Below are 16,168 nucleotides of genomic sequence, written 5' to 3'. Positions count from 1 at the left end.
TATATTATCAAAAATATAGAAGGATATCAAGCGTCAAGAGAAGTAGTTTTCTTCATTACTTGTTATTTCCATAAGTCAACCTTTATATATTCAACAACAGTCATATATGCCCTACTTCAAGATGGCAATTCCATCCTCAAACAACAAGACAGTTCTTATAACTGGCATCAATGGCTACATAGCCAGTGTCCTAGGTTCTCAACTTCTGCAAGCCGGTTATTCAATTCGCGGCACCACTCGTCGTATCTCTAGTGCGGAACCACTGCTCAAAGGTCCTTATGCACCTTATGTTGATCGAGTGAAGATATACGAGGTACCCGATATGACAATTTCTGGTGCTTTCGACGAAGCTGTTAAAGGTAAATCTCAATTTCCTCACTCTCCTCACTCTCCTCACTCTCCTCACTCGATCTGAATTGAACTGAATTGGACTAATCAATATACCAGGTGTCAATGGAATCTTCCACACCGCATCTCCCATAGACTTCAGTCTTAAAACCTACGCCCAAATGGTCACTCCAGCCATAGACGGCACCAACACCCTGCTTTACTCCTCCCTAAAAGCCGGACCCCAACTCAAAACCGTAGTAATAACCTCTTCCGTCATCACCGTCGTAGATCCTCGCACCGACCCCTACACCTTCACCGAGAGCGACTTTGCCACTTCCTACCTCACCCAAGCGCAAAAAGATCTCCAGGAAAACCGTTCCTCCAGCGCCGGAATTCTCTACGCCGCCTCCAAGAGCGCCGCCGAATCCGCCGTCTGGAAATTCCGCACCGAAAAATCCCCCTCCTTCGCACTCACAACCATCAACCCCGCCTTCGTCACCGGGCCGCCAGTATCCCTCCCCGAAACAGGCGAGAAACTAAACGAAACCCTCAAACCCATCTACAACATGCTCTCCGGCGTCACCAAAACCATCTCACCTGCCTCCGGTACCGGCAGTTCCGTAGACGTGCGCGATGTAGCGTACATGCACATCTGGGCGTACGAACACCCTGAAAAATCAGACGGGGAGCGCTACATCGCGTGTTTGGGAACTGGGCCTCCACAGTCGCAGGCTGATATTTTACGGGAGTATTTCAAGGAGAAGGGAGATGAGAAAGCTCTTGAGAAGATCGTGGTTGGAAATCCCGGAGAGGGTTATGTAGGATACAATAAGGAAACGGGGAAAGTGGAGAGAGTAGAATCGACCCCGGAGAGGCCGCGTGTGAGTGGAGAAAAGGCACAGAGGGAAATGGGATTTAGGTTCAGGAGTTTTAAGGAGAGTGTGATTGATACAGCGGAAGCGTTGAGACCTTTGCTTTGAGAGGTTGGAAAGAAAGCTATCGATATAAATCATTCAGTTAATGCGACTTCAAACAGCCGAGTACACAATAGCCCGATGAAAATGATATTCGTAGAAGATCAAGAAGCGAGACTCAATCCATCATCCAAATTCTGAATCTAAAACTCACAACCCGAACTCCATATCCGCATCCAATCCTCCCACCAATCTTCCCAGACTCCAAACCACACCCGCGCACACAAACACGTGCCCCTCACATGATCCATTTCCACCACCCAATCTTCCCACCAATCTTCCCACCAATCCCCCCATCCCAACCCCCCCTCCAATATCCGCATCCTTCCCATCCCAATTAACACGCAATACCTACCCCATGATAAATAAACGCGGTCCACGCATGCCCACCCCAATAAATACCTACGATTCTGCCAATCCTTTCGCAGTTATCGGGCGCTTAATATGATCCTGCGACCTTTTAGGTGGATGATTGGATGATGAGTATTGTAATCTTATATTATGTAATTGTGTAATTGTGTAAGGGATTGATGTAATGGGAAAATAAAATGAAATAATAATGACATGATTGTTGGTGGTTTGGAGATTCGTGTTGGGTTGGTTTAGTTTGCTTTGGTTATGTATGTATGGAGTCGACGGATAGTATGAACATATATTGAATGATACACCTACACATCTCCCTTCCAAACAAAAAACCTCTCCACCAGCAACCCCTCAAAGCAAGGTACGTACGTATTCACAAAATCTAGAATGCCGAAAGCGCAATACGCACAAGACGCTAGGTCTCTTGCAAGGCTTTGCGACATCAAATACCTAAATCCCGACCTCATCCGTACACATCTCTACATAGCGACGCGAGATATGACCCCGCCTGTGTATTGACCGAGTAGTCCAACATCTTTGGGGGAAAAAAGGGAGTGTTCATACATAAACTCTTGCTGTGTAGATCTCTGTTCATCGTCTGACAATTTATCGATTCTTGCTATTCATGTATCCGCATTCTTGAGATCGATACTTGATTTCTGTCTTTCTCATTTCTTTTGAGTTTACGGACGGTATCACTTACCTTGTGCTGTGAAATATTTCATTCTGAAAGCTACCTGATGAGACTTCATAGAGTGTTTCTTTTTGCCTTTATTGGCAATGCTATTGCCGTTGCGATAGTGGAAAGGGCGAAAGAGACGGATTGTTCGTTATCGCCCTCTTTATGTTCTACTAAGAAGACATCATCTACGACTTCCTCTTCCACTACCTCGTCCACTACCTCGTCCACTACTTCATCTTCCACCACTTCATCGACAACATCTCCTAGCAGCACAATCCAAACAACCGGAACCCTCACCGCCGACTTCTCCGCCTCTGCCACCGCCGCCACCGCAACTTGCGGCGCTGGATTCCTCCCCGAAACCGCCACCGACCGAGCGCGCTCCATTCTCCAAACCAACACCACCAGCACCTGCGCGACCATCTCCCCAGGATGGCCCTGTTTCGGGATCGGCATGAAGCCGAACCAAGATACCGTGTCTGCGATACGTGGTGCATTTGACGCCCCTGATTATCACGGTACCGTCGCCTTTCTGTGCAATCTGAGCGAGATCCCCATGACGACTGCGGGGTTCGATGTCGCTGTGTTGGATGATTTGATATATGTGAAGCATTGTGCGAATTATACGCCTGCGGCGCTGATGAGTCCCGGGGAGTGGGTTTATGGGTATTTGGACTGGAATACGGTGCAGACGGTGGGACAGAGTAGTGAGTTGTGTACTCATGTCATGAGTCAGGTGGTGGCATATCCTAATCGCATGTCTTGAGTGAGATTTGGGGGTCTGGATTGGGGATTTGTTGTAAGTTTGTTGGTTGTTTCTGTGTTAGCTTGTATTTTAGAATATAATAGCAATTTGTTTCTTTGGACCCTATGTGCTTTTCAAACTTGGAAGCACTTGAAGTGATAGTCGACAGAATGAATAGAATACTTCCATGATTTTCTTGGTCAGCAAGCAGGTGGTGTTTCATTGGGACAGCCACGAATTGTTTCCTCGACCTCGTGAATCTTGTGCGCGTGCCTAACCAACAATTGGTCAATTGGTTATCAATAGAGAAATGTGAATTCCTTGAGGAAAGAAATTTGTTACAATGGACGATATATCATTAGGTCTATGATACTCTTCAGGGGGCAGACGTAAAACATTCGAAGATGCTCATTTTAATAGCCTTGGAATGATCGAGATAGACAAGTTGATTTCAAATGTATATGTGAGAGAGTGTTTTTATCATGGTATTTTCATGACGGTGTAATCTGACTGATACATACATACCCACAAAAGATCCTTCGCGGGGCACGGAATCCTTATCAATTGAAATTCCAGAACTGTGCTCACTGCTCTCTGTACCCTGATCCACACGCCACCAAGGTTTCACGGAAACGATGGATATGTTTCCATTTCGGATGGCAGCGATATAGAAAAGAGAAGCATTTCAACATTAGGGTATGAGAATGTGCAAACCCTAAGGATGAAATTGATTCATATCAATACGATTGGTTGGGCATAGGAAAGTCAAAATGAAGACGGGAATGAGATACCTTCTTAGGCTTTGGTGGATACTGAAAGATGTGACGCATTGTGCTTCAATGGCTAGTAGCTAGAACACCCCCACATCATCCCATGTCTTACTGGATCTGGCCCCTTCTAATGTAAGTGACGATAGGTAGGTAGGAGTAGGTAGGTTTCCAGTTTCTTCAACTGTTCACAGAGGACAGATAAGTAAAGGAATGTAAGAAAGAAAAGTTGGTACAGTAGACGATGTGTGAGTCAATATATCTTACATATATCCCAAGTCATCTTGTTCTTCCTTTCCTCCATCTCCGTCATCAGCAGAAACCGGGACTGGAACTTTGATTCGTATGATTCATCAAGGCGAGAGATAAGAATCACATGCAAAAAGGAAAAAGCAAAAGCGAAAAGCAGCTGGAGAGAGAGCAATGGACAATTAGAGACACCCACGCAAGCAAGCGAGCGAGTCTGCATGATGGGTATCCGTAATGACTAGGGAACGACTGGGTAGAAATATGGACTAGGGCGTAGATGTGATTTTAGATGTGTCTCTGTTTCCAGCAGAATACAGTAGGTAGGTAGTGAAAAGACCACGATGCTGTTAATTATTGGTATAGAGATGGGGAGGGAAGTGAATCATGAATCATGAATCATGAAGATATAAGATATAAATGATAAGATAAGGTGTAATTTGTGGAATGCGTAGATGTTACCTAGATAGGTATATATGGAGTGTGATGGATGTATTTCTGTGATTGTAAGATGTTATTATGACATTCACTGTATGGTCTGGCCTAAATGGTGTCCCGTACCCGTAGTAATGTAACTGCAGTCTGTAATTACCTAGTCGTCTGTAATCAGTCTGTAATCCTGTAACCGTGCGTATCCATCCATGTACCAGATTTTCTCGTGTGCGCTTCGATTCTGACGTGCCCCATCCGAAGGACAATTCACTGGCCAGCCAGTTACGGTATGTAGGTAGGTAGGTATTACCGTAAGTAGTGACCAGTCCGTCAATCCAATGTTTACCTAGGTAATGTTCAATGTTCAATGTCCAAATGTCCAATGTCCAATGTCCAATCCAATGTCCAATGTCTATCTACATCTACCCCAGGTCCCTACAGAATACTCTCCCGTGTAGAGTAGAGTGCTTGCTCTGTACCTACTCTCTACCTACTCCGTACCTACTCCGTTCCTACCTACCTACCTACCTACCTACCCAGGTGCTGTACAAGCCCATCCATAACCTTGAATTCCAAACAATTCCCATGGCAAAGCAAAATAGAACAGGATTGCTCGCGTGCTTCATTCGACGCTAAACCCCATTGGCTCTCACTAGAACCAAAAAATAATTCCATATCGAGCTCTGCCCTCTACCCTCTACCACAGAAATTGTTTGGCTCGTGCAAGTGCGACCATATTGACTCCACTTTCTTCCCATTTCTCAACCCACTACTGCAGCTTTTCGTAGGTCAGAAAGAAAAGGACAAAAGAATCGATCGGTCTTCTTCTTGCCAGCTTTCGTCATCATTGCAATTCAATTAATAAACTGTGAAAGACTATCCTACCTAGTCCTTTGCCTTTCTTTTAAACAAAAAGCCTTTGCCAGTCACAACTTCAAAGGATACACCACCTCCAGAACAACAACAACACAAGTCATCGCACCATCGAACAAAAATCAACCACCTTTCCATCACAAGCTTATCATCATAAGCGTCCTCGACGGTTTCCCTTCTTCCACACAACAAACCATCAATTTCTATACATATTATGTCCGATTTTCCCTCCAACGCCAGTACAACTTCCACTGAAGGGACTACCAGCACAATGGAGAACGCAAAGAATACAGTGTATGACAGTAAGGTAAGCTATATCTATCAATCTATCAAATAAATCACACCAAAGTCTACATCGCTAATAATGAAACAGTTCAAAACTTCGCACAATGAGATCAATAAGATCAATACAGGACAAAACTAATCAATCAATTGTAGATGCATCTGCAGCTGCCAACGCTGTTGGAAATCATCCTCTCACTCAAAGTGTCGTGAACGGTATGATAATTTCCCATGACATATCCTTCAAATCCACAATACTGACATTTTCTCCATAGGCCCAATGGCAGATAATGTACGAGACCAACATCAAAAGACTCAAGCCGAGTTTTCCAACCTCGCAAGCTCTCGCACCACCCCTACCACTCAAACAGCTAACGGTCAACAACTCACACATTACCATTCCTTCTTCTACAACGTGTTATCGTGGGAGAATCCTCGTGCATCTGGAATTGCATACCTTTCTACCGTTGCATTCATCTTCGCCGCCAGATATCTTGACATCCTCCGATATTCATTCAAGATTACATATATGACTTTGTTTGTGACTGTTCTCGCAGAAGGTCTTGGAAAGCTAGCTTTCTCGCATGGACTCACTTCTCAATTCAGACCTAAGAAGTATTACACAGTTTCCAAAGAGACTCTCGATAGCTTACTTGGTGATGTCCATGAACTTATCAACTTCTTCGTCATTGAGTCACAACGTGTTCTCTTTGCCGAGAATGTATTTGTTTCCCTGACTGTAAGCAATCCTCGAATTCCTTGCCATAAAATATGAAGTACTGACATAAACAGGCCTTGATCGGATCCTTCATTTCCTACTACTTGATTAAGCTCATTCCATTCTGGGGTCTCACTCTCATCGCTACTTCAGTTCTCTTCATCTCCCCACTTGTCTACAAGACCAATAAGGAGCTCATCGACAACACTCTTGCTCAAATCTCGAGCATTGTCAACCAACAAACCGAACAAGTCAAGCAACTTGCTAGTCAACACGCTTCCCACGTTGCCGAGACCACCAAGCAATATGCTGGAGAGTATGCTCACAAGGCACAAGAAATGATCGGAAGTGCTAGAAGCCGCTCCGGATCTCCAGAAGCTAGCAGAGTTGCCTCCCCAACTGCCAAGACTAACGGTATCAAGGAGGAAGATTTCCCAACAGCCCCAAAGGAGGAGTTCAAATCCGGAATTGCTGCTGAGGAGGAGCCACTCATTGCTGCATAAATGTACCGCAAATGCAACACATCGTGGAAAGGAGACTCCTTACAACTCTCATAAGAGAGGTCAATATATCCTCAGTTGAGGGGTCGAGATACAAAAGCAAAAAGTTATATCATGGTATTAGCTGAAGAAACACAAGGAGTCAGCGAGAATCACGCAGATTGATATGCATACGACAATTACCATATTACGAGATCCGGTGAAGGAAATACAGGGACTAGCACGAAATGCACGGCAAACTTTGTTGTCTGTGAAGCTTTTTCTCTTACTTTTTTATTTAGTTGTGCGACTTCTTTAGTTCTGTCGGTCGCTGCCTTTTGGTTGGTTCCAAGTGGGTATCTTCTAATGGATGGATGGGATGGAGTGAAATGGGTGGGTAGGAATGACGTTACGGTTATTGATGATATTTTATAAGGAGCGTTTGCGTTTTTTACGGACATAGGAAGGGCATTATAGTTCTTTTTGCGTTTTGCCAAACTAAAATGAAAAAATTTAAAAATCTTTACTTACATGAGTGTGTTTAATTCTGTATTAAAGTAATTTCGAGGTTTGGATGAGGCCTGGAGTTACTTTGACATGTTCACGAAGCTCGCATACCTTGACCTGTTTGTTGCCGGTTAGTGAACGGTAAGCTGGCGCCGAAATGCCCTACTCCTGACATTATGATTCACGATACGTTCTCTCCTCTTATATCATGGATATCCAAGTAAGTAGCTCGGCACAAACACTTGATCCATGTGAGTCTCAGGATCTGAAATTCTTGAAACTTGATGAGTTGGGGGTTTAAATTGGAGGCATTGGATGCTATGATTTGATATGATGGGGTAGTGAGTGTTGTGTGCCTGTCTTGAGCTATTTTCATTCTTTGTGTGGAATTGGAATTGGAATTGGGAGGTAGGTTTAGGCTAGTGGGGTTGGATGGGATGGGGTTGATGTTAGGGAGGGGTCGTGATGGAAATTGTGTGGATGTTTGTTGTGTTGTTGCCGTTGTCGTTGTCGTACTTTTTGGGGGGATGAGAGAAGGGAATGGGGAGCGCGGGGGGTGGCTTTGGAGGTGGTTGTGTATGTGGTGTGGTATGTGGTGTGTATGTAGTGTGTATATGGTGTGTGTAGGCAGGTAGGTGGGTATGTGCTGTGTTTATGGTGTGTTCGGAGCATAGCGAAAGAAAACTTATGCGTTGGATTTTACGGGATTTTTGTATGGCGTTCTAAGTAATATAGATTTTTTTTTTATATTCAGGAATTCAATTTGTATATAGTTATATAATATTTTTTTATCAAAGATTTAATTGTATAAAGAATTAAAAAACAAAGAATAAGTTTTACTTTCAGTCTTTCAATATCAGAGGCTTATTAGATATCGAATATTGAGCGCTCCGAGACACTAGCGAGCTGCCTCGCCCCGAATGTGTATGTGGTGTGTATATGGTGTGTGTAAATAGGTATGTATACATGGGAAATTGAAAGATGATTGGACTTCTTTGTGTAAATAGAAGGTATGTGTGCACTGTGTGGTAGCTGGATGGGTATCTGTAATGGTTTAATCATTCAATCATGTGGTCGGGGAGTTACTAGAAAGTGAGTGAGAAGTGATGAGTGTGTGGTTGATATACTTGTTTGCTGTTGTAGGACAATATCGAGAAGTGTGTGGAGAGGTTGGATTGCTGGGTTTTGGTGGTGCGGGGGATTCTAGATGGGTGAGCGTTTAGGTAGGCATGTTATGTAGGTATGTTATATATTCATTATACTGGAATCTCTGATTTATTGAGAATTCTGGAGGAGGATGATTACCAGATAGTTGTGTGTGTATGTGTGTGGACCCAGGTAAGGCATTCTAGGTGTGAATACCCTGAAAGTCATTTTGTGAAGATGAGATGACGTCATGATGGATGTTGAGGGTAACTGGTTAGTACCTATTTATTAGGCTCTGATTGCTGTGTGTGTTTGGGGAATTGAGGTGGATGTTGATGTTGGTGATGGTACGGATCTGAAATGGAGATGATATATATATATATATACTGTTTATGTATATCTGGCCTGGTAGCTACCTACCAACTATAGTAAATAAGTGTACGGTACGGGGCTTGAGGATATGCGTGCAAGAAAGAAGTGATACGTTGTGTGTGTGGGTAGGTAGTTGGAACTTGGAGGGGAGAGTGAATAATTTTACGGGTTCATATCGTATTTGAGCTGGGTGGAATGTTTAGAGGGTGAGAGAGTTGAGAGTAGAAGGTACTGTCACAATGATAGTGCAAGGAGTGGCTTGCTTGTTGTTTTATTCTTGCAGCGTTTTAATTTGGGATGTCTGTTTTATTTTTTGAGTTGACTGGTATTTCTCGGGATACAAATTTTTTAGGAAATAGTTGAAGAATTCAAACTAAAATCTTTCAATCTTTTCAGGCGCTGTTATTGATTACATGCTTATTAATATTTCAGGTGATCCGTCGATATAGTGAGAGCTATCATGAGGTAACTGACGTGCATGAAGACGACGCGAAAGTCCAGGATATTCATTCGAAGAATTCTAGGGTGTTCGGTGTTGTTTGTTAATTGAAATTATCACTAATGAAGCCCATGACCATATGGAACTACAAAACGACCTCTCAGAGAACTTTCCTGTCCTCGTAGTGGAACTCGTAGTCCTATATTAGAAAGTTTAGATCCACGAATCTTGGACTTGTATGGCAAAGAGAAGAGAGAGTTTGACTGGAAACATGCAAGAGATTAGTGAGCGTTGCATGTTTTCTGGAGGATCAGTGCAATTAAATTTTGCTAAAGAAATATGTGTGAAGCTCCCGTTGAGCCTCTGGAATGTCTTGGTCAACAAGAGTGGGAGACATTTCTTCGAAATCTACAACATACTTCTAAATCGAGAGAAATTTGTCATCCAAGCGGCTGCCATCAAATGCGCTTTGAAAAAGGTGAGCACAAGTATTAACAATGTTTCACCGGATTTTGAGCTATGTAGGCCTCGTGCTTCAAAGTGCCTGAAAAGTGCAGAAAATGGATTTCTTGAGAGTCTGAGGACGCAATATACTTTGATGAGATTTACGATGGTGAGAGTGGCAGAGCTTGGAGTATGAGTTACCTCGCGATCAATGCCACGCAAATGCTCAGAAAGCTAGAAATTTGCGAGAACACTTGCGAGGTTGCAGTATAGATCCGTAATTATGTGTGAGAGAGTGAGAGAGAGCCATGCTCATGCCAGACTCGGGCAACTTGCGACGAGATATCTCTGTCGTTAGAGAAAAGCTACTTTCTTCCCCCAATGACACACAGCGGATTGGCCGGAATAACAACGAAATGTATAAGAGAAAGAAGGCCGTTAAAATCCAGCCGAATGTGACGTCTACTTAACACCATCTAGTTCAACTAACCCGCTATGGTTGGAGCAAATTATCTGCAACTCTTGTTTGAAGTAACATTTATCATTTTGGATGTTACAGTGAATAATTCAGTGTGATAAACATGAATAGGTATTTAACTCATAAGGAAATACCTATGTAAATCCGAAATTCAATTTCACAACTGCTTTGTAAAACTGTCCGCAATGAATCGAACTCAAAAATGAACAAAAAGGGGCTCTATATTCATTCCCAAGCAGTTGTTCGAACTTGAGATTGAGAATTGATCATTTGAGCTCGTAGCAGATTGTAAGTATAATACCATTATGAAGAACCCATAGTGTACTTTAGACCAATATCAAGCGGAAAAACAATTGTAGAATGTATTTCCATCGAAGTGACGTTTGTAAACTACCCCTAGATGTTGTATTTCTCGTTTCACTCCAAACTACACTAAAACCCGCCCCACGATCACATCTCGACCACCGTAATATCCGGACCTCCCATAACCTCACCTCGCCACCATCTCCCCTTCCAAGCTCCATAACCATCTACACAATGGTTCCTCCTTCATCCTAATACAAAACCGCCAGTAAGTACTTTCGATCCCCAGTACCCAATCCTCTCCCCGCTCATCTCTAACCACATATTCCATTACACACAGAGGTAAAACCCGGCTCGCGAAATGGTACGCTCCGTACAACGATGAAGAGAAGATCAAGCTCAAGGGCGAAGTACATTCATTCTCCCCCCCTATTCCCCAACATCAATCTAACAATGCACCAGGTGCATCGACTCGTCGCGCCCCGCGATCAAAAATACCAATCGAATTTCGTCGAGTTTCGCAATAATAAAATTGTCTATCGTCGCTATGCGGGACTGTTCTTCTGCGCGTGCGTCGATGCGAATGATAATGAGTTGGCGTATTTAGAGGCTATACATTTTTTTGTCGAGGTGCTCGATAGCTTTTTTGGGAATGTGTGTGAATTGGATTTGGTCTTTAATTTTTATAAAGTATGTTTCCCCTCCGAGGGAACTATTTCGGATTAGAGAGTGCAAGGAGGAGATGAAAGGGGAATGGAATGGTGCTGATTTTTCGCGATGATAGGTGTACGCCATATTAGATGAAGTATTTTTGGCTGGGGAAATTGAGGAGACGAGTAAACAAGTTGTTTTGACGAGGTTGGAACATCTGGATAAATTGGAATGATTGCGGAAACATAAGAGGCTGGTCTACTAAAATTAGCCAACAGTAATGGCAGTAAGCAGTTAGTAGCAGTCGATACGAAAGGGAAAGCTAGGAGTTCAGGAGTTCAACTGCAGGCATAAGAACTGGCGCAAGGCGAAGTTACAGTCAAAACCTAGATTTGTCACGCGAGTGGCACCATTATTGAGGTACTATGATTCATATGTTTCTCTCCTTGCACAAATAGCAAGCTAAAACGCTCTTCTCTTGTCACCTATCACTCAGTGTACCATACCTCCTAATTACCAACTTTTATACAACAGCAATATCAAAGAGCTACTTTAAAAACAAAATGATTGTCAAAGTCTGTGTAATAAACAGCCCAGATTTTGCGAAGTAGCTGCTTATATTGTTTTCAACATCCGCCGTCTCATCAATTTTCAAAACTCCCTTCATATAAAAACAGCTGTCGTTACAACGATTGATCGCCCGCAGCATCCGTCGAGGTGTTACCATCATTAACATGTCCATGGTCCCCGGGTGTTTACTCTTGCATTTCAATATCGGAACCTGGGGAGGCTGACGTATTTTTGTCGAGAATGAAGTAAGGAATCTCACTTGAAACTCGGCCAGGTGGATGATCGAAGGTATGATCTGAATCCATTGATGAAGCGGAAGACAATGGAGAAGAGCTCTGCAGGGATCTGATGATTGTTAATACAGATATCTCACACTCCCATCTGGACAACGGGTATCTAACTTACGATGTTGACACATTCAATTGTCCCATGCGACGTTGGTCGTCTTCATCCCACAGCTCTACCGCCGTGCGACGTCTTCTTCTCAGGTTTACAATTTGACCTTCTGTTCGATTTGCAATTAGGCTCTTAACAAAATCGGAGTAGATTTTCTCTGGCGTCTCTGAACGCACCCGTGGCGAGTCACACCCTGCTTCCATATCATCCACAGGAGTTCGGATGTCATCTTCGCTAGAAGTATCCATAGGTGAAATCTCTCGCTGGCGCATGTTCATATCAGAGAGTGGGCTTTGAACAGAATTCTCGGTTGAATTTGTCGATTTTCTGACTGGAAGTTTTTGGCTCAACTCAAATTCTGCGGTGTAGGGATCCGTTTCCTTGAGAATTCCCCTAGCATCTGCGTCATGTCTTTCAGTGTCCAAATGTAAGGGTCTTGTGTCATCAACACCTTGCATCAGCTCTTCTCTATCATCATATTCAACTTTTTGTCTGGTGGTACGTTGATGCTCCTTGTAACCAATATCATTCATTTCCATGGAGCGAGCACGCTTGCGATTAGCTGCCATGATGGTAGAGGCCACATTGGAGATCGACACACCAGTCACTTCTGCTACCCCTTCCATTGACATCCCGGTATCTTCTGCCATAGCCATGGAGGCTCTGTGTATGCGTTCCTCGATATCGGCAAGTTGTTCAAGCATGTTTTTACGAGTTGGCAATTCTGGCTCTCGGTCGATATCGTCATCTAAAGTCATTGCTTGTTCTCGTTTAGAGGAACTAGATTTCTTAAATGTCTCCAAGTTTTCACCTCGCCATTGACTCGAATCCCACTCCGCACCTTCGTTTTCGAAATTGTTTGATTTTGACATCCCCCCCTGCCTTGCCTTGGAGTCTTCTCTCTTATCCAAGGTTCTTTGTTGAGTTTTGGGTTTCATCCCGGCAGCCAGACGTTTTTTGGGTGATGGAGTCTTTTTTGGTGTTCTCTGGGCATAGGGAATACCAGTGCTTTCCGAATTTGTTACAAATCGAGCATTTGTACGACCCCGGTGGCTTTTTGTCAAAAGCAGGATCCTGAAAATCTATCAGCATTCTTCCGTATTGTGCTTTGATCATGATTATCTACCATATTTGTTGGACATTTTTTGACCAAGTGGCCTATTCAATGTTAGTAGTCATTACTTGCTCTCGTATGCGATTTTCATGATAGAGATGAAGACCTTTATCATTAGAGTGTATCTCAAAAGGGGCTCATACCATTCTTCCCGCATCGATTGCAGATATAACTCGGTGGAACATACTCTGAACGGCTGCCTCCGAGATCCGATTTACTCGAGGGCTTGTCCGATCGATACTCACCTCTGTCAGAGTATCCTTTATCCGAAGGTTTATCTTTGTTTAAGCCGTATTTTTCATCAAACACTTTTTCAATCTCATCAACGGAAGGAAGGTGCTTCTCCTCAATCCATCCTTTCGGGCCATTGAGCGTGGAAGGACCATTGGATTTCTTCCAATCTATAACGTGTGCGATTACTGCTTCCTTGTCAACTCCACGGTGCTCCAATGATTCCACCCACTGTTTGATCGTGTTTGGCCAAGCTTTAAATAGTTGTAATGAGCTTCTCCGATGGACTTCGAGCCATCGGCAATATATTCTCATGATCAAAGAAGCTGGTGATTCATCGTTCACATTCTTAGCTAAGTTGCTCAAAGATATGTTTAGTAGATCATCATCAGTTACTAAACCTGGTGCTCTAAAGAGAAGCTCTAGTAAAGCTTCTTCCTCCCACGCACTTTCATGTCGACTTTCTTTTGCAGAAATCATCTCGAGATGTAGAAATTGATAATAGAAAAAGGCAAAAGTGGATTGAAGTTGAAGGTCTTTAGGAAAAGGAAGTTGTTGTTTGTTATTTGATGTCGCACGGACCTAGTGCACCTTCTCCCTTCGAGTCCATATGCTTTGATTGGGAATTGTTTATATGTTCGAGGTTGACTTGATTACCTTATCTGATTCTCTCGATAAACAAAAAGGTTCGGAGAACAACCAGTTGATAACCATCTCCTAGTCGAAATACCATCGCAGACTTTAGCTTGAGACTTTTATGGTTCATCTGAAGAATATCATACTGTAAATTGGACATATTATACCAAGAGCACAAAGAAGCAATCTACCTTATTCTATACATGATAAAGAAGCTTCAACGACAGTCCTCCTAAGTTACACCACTTGAAGCATATTGCAACCTTCTTCTCAGACAGACAACGTCTGGGCTATTATCTCACATAACATTGAGAATATTTCGTCCGACACCACGATACTACTGGTATCTTCTTGTCATTTCTCTCCGCAAGAAAGGTATGAAATCCCATCTCATTCGCTAGCAATATCCACTAACACCCTTCTTATTGTAGATCGTGGACATTGCAACCAATTTTACAACTACCGACCACAGACAAATCCTTCATTTTCTTCAAAGCACCGATCTTACTTCTCATCTTGGACTACATAGGCGAGAATGAGTTCTTCTTCATCTCAAGGAATTATGCAACCTGGATCAATAAATGCGGTCCTACCAGTAATTCCTAGCACATTTCCAAAGTTTCAGAAGCTGTCCTTTGAGTTACGCGAAATGATATGGAAATGGACCTTACCTGGAGCCCGAATCATTGATGTAATTTACGACATAGACCAGGACAAGTACTTATCATTCCGTTCTAAACCACCCTCTCTACTGCACACAGTAAGTTTGATCTGTCTTCATATCCTGTGTTTTGTTATCCGGGGAAGCCATCGTCAAGATGCTGAATCCCAGTTTTTCCAATAGTCCGGACTGCAGCTCAATCTAGGATTCCAATTTTGAGATTTCGAATATGCACTTGTCAATTTCACAAATCCATTATTAAAATATGATCCAATAATCAAATTTATTTCATTGCCTGAGATAAGCTCGATATTTAAAGGGAATAAACGTTCTGAACTTTTTGATTGTTAGACTGCCGTCCGGACTATTGAGTACCCTGCTCATCCCCTGTATATTATGATAGTAATATTGCTAACAAGTCAACTCCTTAGAATAGAGAAGCCAGATCGTTTGCACAAAAAGTCTACAACTTGTGCTTTCCAACACCATCCCACCCGGCGAATATTTACATGAGATACGATATCGATGTTGTCTACTTCTCCGACTGGCTTACGGGCTATAAATATGAGGAGAACGGTTGGTTTGAACATGCTGCCATTGGTCCGCTTGGTAAGATGGGAATAGGAAGACAGGATTTGAAATCAATTACAAGAATAGCTGTCAACTCGATCTATTTTGACGTACCCGAGGGATTTTCGGCCAACAGCATAGAATATTTCTGTCACGCTACATCAAATGTACTCGCCAGATTCAGTTCCTTGAAGAGACTATACGTGGTTGTTGAAGATATTAACCCCTATCAGAAAGGGGAAATTACATTTCACGACATTCCTGCCAATATACGCCTTCACCCTTCAGTTTTCTGCGCCTTCTGCGGGGCTCACGAAATAGTCAGAGGTTTTACAGACGTGAAGTGGGATTTGACTTGTACTTGGAGAGTCCCTTCTGTTTCGGTTGTGGGAGCGGCTCGTGATGGTAAACTATCACACATGGGTCAGTATCAACGTTGCGAGTGTAACAACTTTCCTCAAATACCAGGTGTGACTTATCAACACCCCCCATGCGAGGAGTATCGCCCTAAGCCAGCTAAGGTCGCTGGTCAACTTGGTGACGTCAATGCTGATGATGATACACCCAAGTTAGTCGAAGATGACTTGCCGGAAGAAGAATGGGGTCTCGCTGAGAATGAGCTGGATGAATTGATCTCAGACGAAGAGGCCTATTATACATTCGTTGCTGATTATTGTGAGGGAGAGTATGGAGTTAACCATGAGAAGTGGCTTGGCATCGACTATTTGCTGAGTCATCCTTCCTTGTGAGTTGTTATCT

General features: G+C 43.2%; 7 protein-coding genes across 7 annotated transcripts; 6 read left to right on the top strand and 1 right to left on the bottom strand.

Annotated features, from left to right (window-relative positions):
• Window positions 1–121: 121 nt before the first annotated feature.
• EAF02_003727 (uncharacterized protein) lies at window positions 122–1,310 on the top strand (the record flags this gene model as incomplete). The annotated part of the gene is made up of 2 exons (XM_038899775.1): window positions 122–359; window positions 448–1,310. 2 exons carry the CDS (start codon window positions 122–124, stop codon window positions 1,308–1,310), a joined length of 1,101 nt encoding a protein of 366 aa, XP_038760702.1.
• Window positions 1,311–2,407: 1,097 nt separating this feature from the next.
• EAF02_003726 (uncharacterized protein) lies at window positions 2,408–3,115 on the top strand (the record flags this gene model as incomplete). Its single annotated transcript, XM_038899774.1, has 1 exon — window positions 2,408–3,115. The coding sequence occupies one exon, from the start codon at window positions 2,408–2,410 to the stop codon at window positions 3,113–3,115; it is 708 nt and encodes a 235-aa protein (XP_038760701.1).
• Window positions 3,116–5,626: 2,511 nt separating this feature from the next.
• EAF02_003725 (uncharacterized protein) lies at window positions 5,627–6,915 on the top strand (the record flags this gene model as incomplete). The annotated part of the gene is made up of 4 exons (XM_038899773.1): window positions 5,627–5,714; window positions 5,851–5,910; window positions 5,970–6,433; window positions 6,487–6,915. The coding sequence occupies 4 exons, from the start codon at window positions 5,627–5,629 to the stop codon at window positions 6,913–6,915; spliced, it is 1,041 nt and encodes a 346-aa protein (XP_038760700.1).
• A 2,711-nt stretch (window positions 6,916–9,626) lies between these two features.
• Window positions 9,627–9,995, top strand: EAF02_003724 (uncharacterized protein; the record flags this gene model as incomplete). Its single annotated transcript, XM_038899772.1, has 1 exon — window positions 9,627–9,995. One exon carries the CDS (start codon window positions 9,627–9,629, stop codon window positions 9,993–9,995), a length of 369 nt encoding a protein of 122 aa, XP_038760699.1.
• Window positions 9,996–10,294: 299 nt separating this feature from the next.
• On the top strand, window positions 10,295–11,466 carry EAF02_003723 (uncharacterized protein; the record flags this gene model as incomplete). Its single annotated transcript, XM_038899771.1, has 5 exons — window positions 10,295–10,357; window positions 10,796–10,848; window positions 10,921–10,990; window positions 11,043–11,270; window positions 11,365–11,466. 5 exons carry the CDS (start codon window positions 10,295–10,297, stop codon window positions 11,464–11,466), a joined length of 516 nt encoding a protein of 171 aa, XP_038760698.1.
• Window positions 11,467–11,986: 520 nt separating this feature from the next.
• EAF02_003722 (uncharacterized protein) lies at window positions 11,987–14,022 on the bottom strand (the record flags this gene model as incomplete). Its single annotated transcript, XM_038899770.1, has 3 exons — window positions 11,987–12,146; window positions 12,207–13,271; window positions 13,499–14,022. 3 exons carry the CDS (start codon window positions 14,020–14,022, stop codon window positions 11,987–11,989), a joined length of 1,749 nt encoding a protein of 582 aa, XP_038760697.1.
• A 691-nt stretch (window positions 14,023–14,713) lies between these two features.
• EAF02_003721 (uncharacterized protein) lies at window positions 14,714–16,158 on the top strand (the record flags this gene model as incomplete). Its single annotated transcript, XM_038899769.1, has 2 exons — window positions 14,714–14,938; window positions 15,271–16,158. 2 exons carry the CDS (start codon window positions 14,714–14,716, stop codon window positions 16,156–16,158), a joined length of 1,113 nt encoding a protein of 370 aa, XP_038760696.1.
• Window positions 16,159–16,168: the final 10 nt, after the last annotated feature.

The sequence above is a fragment of the Botrytis sinoallii genome (genome assembly GCF_014898435.1).
Source record: "Botrytis sinoallii strain Bc 23 chromosome Unknown BSIN_005, whole genome shotgun sequence".
Taxonomy (NCBI): domain Eukaryota; kingdom Fungi; phylum Ascomycota; class Leotiomycetes; order Helotiales; family Sclerotiniaceae; genus Botrytis; species Botrytis sinoallii.
The sequence above is the reverse complement of the archived record's forward strand: the minus strand, read 5'-3'. Positions and strand labels throughout refer to the sequence as shown.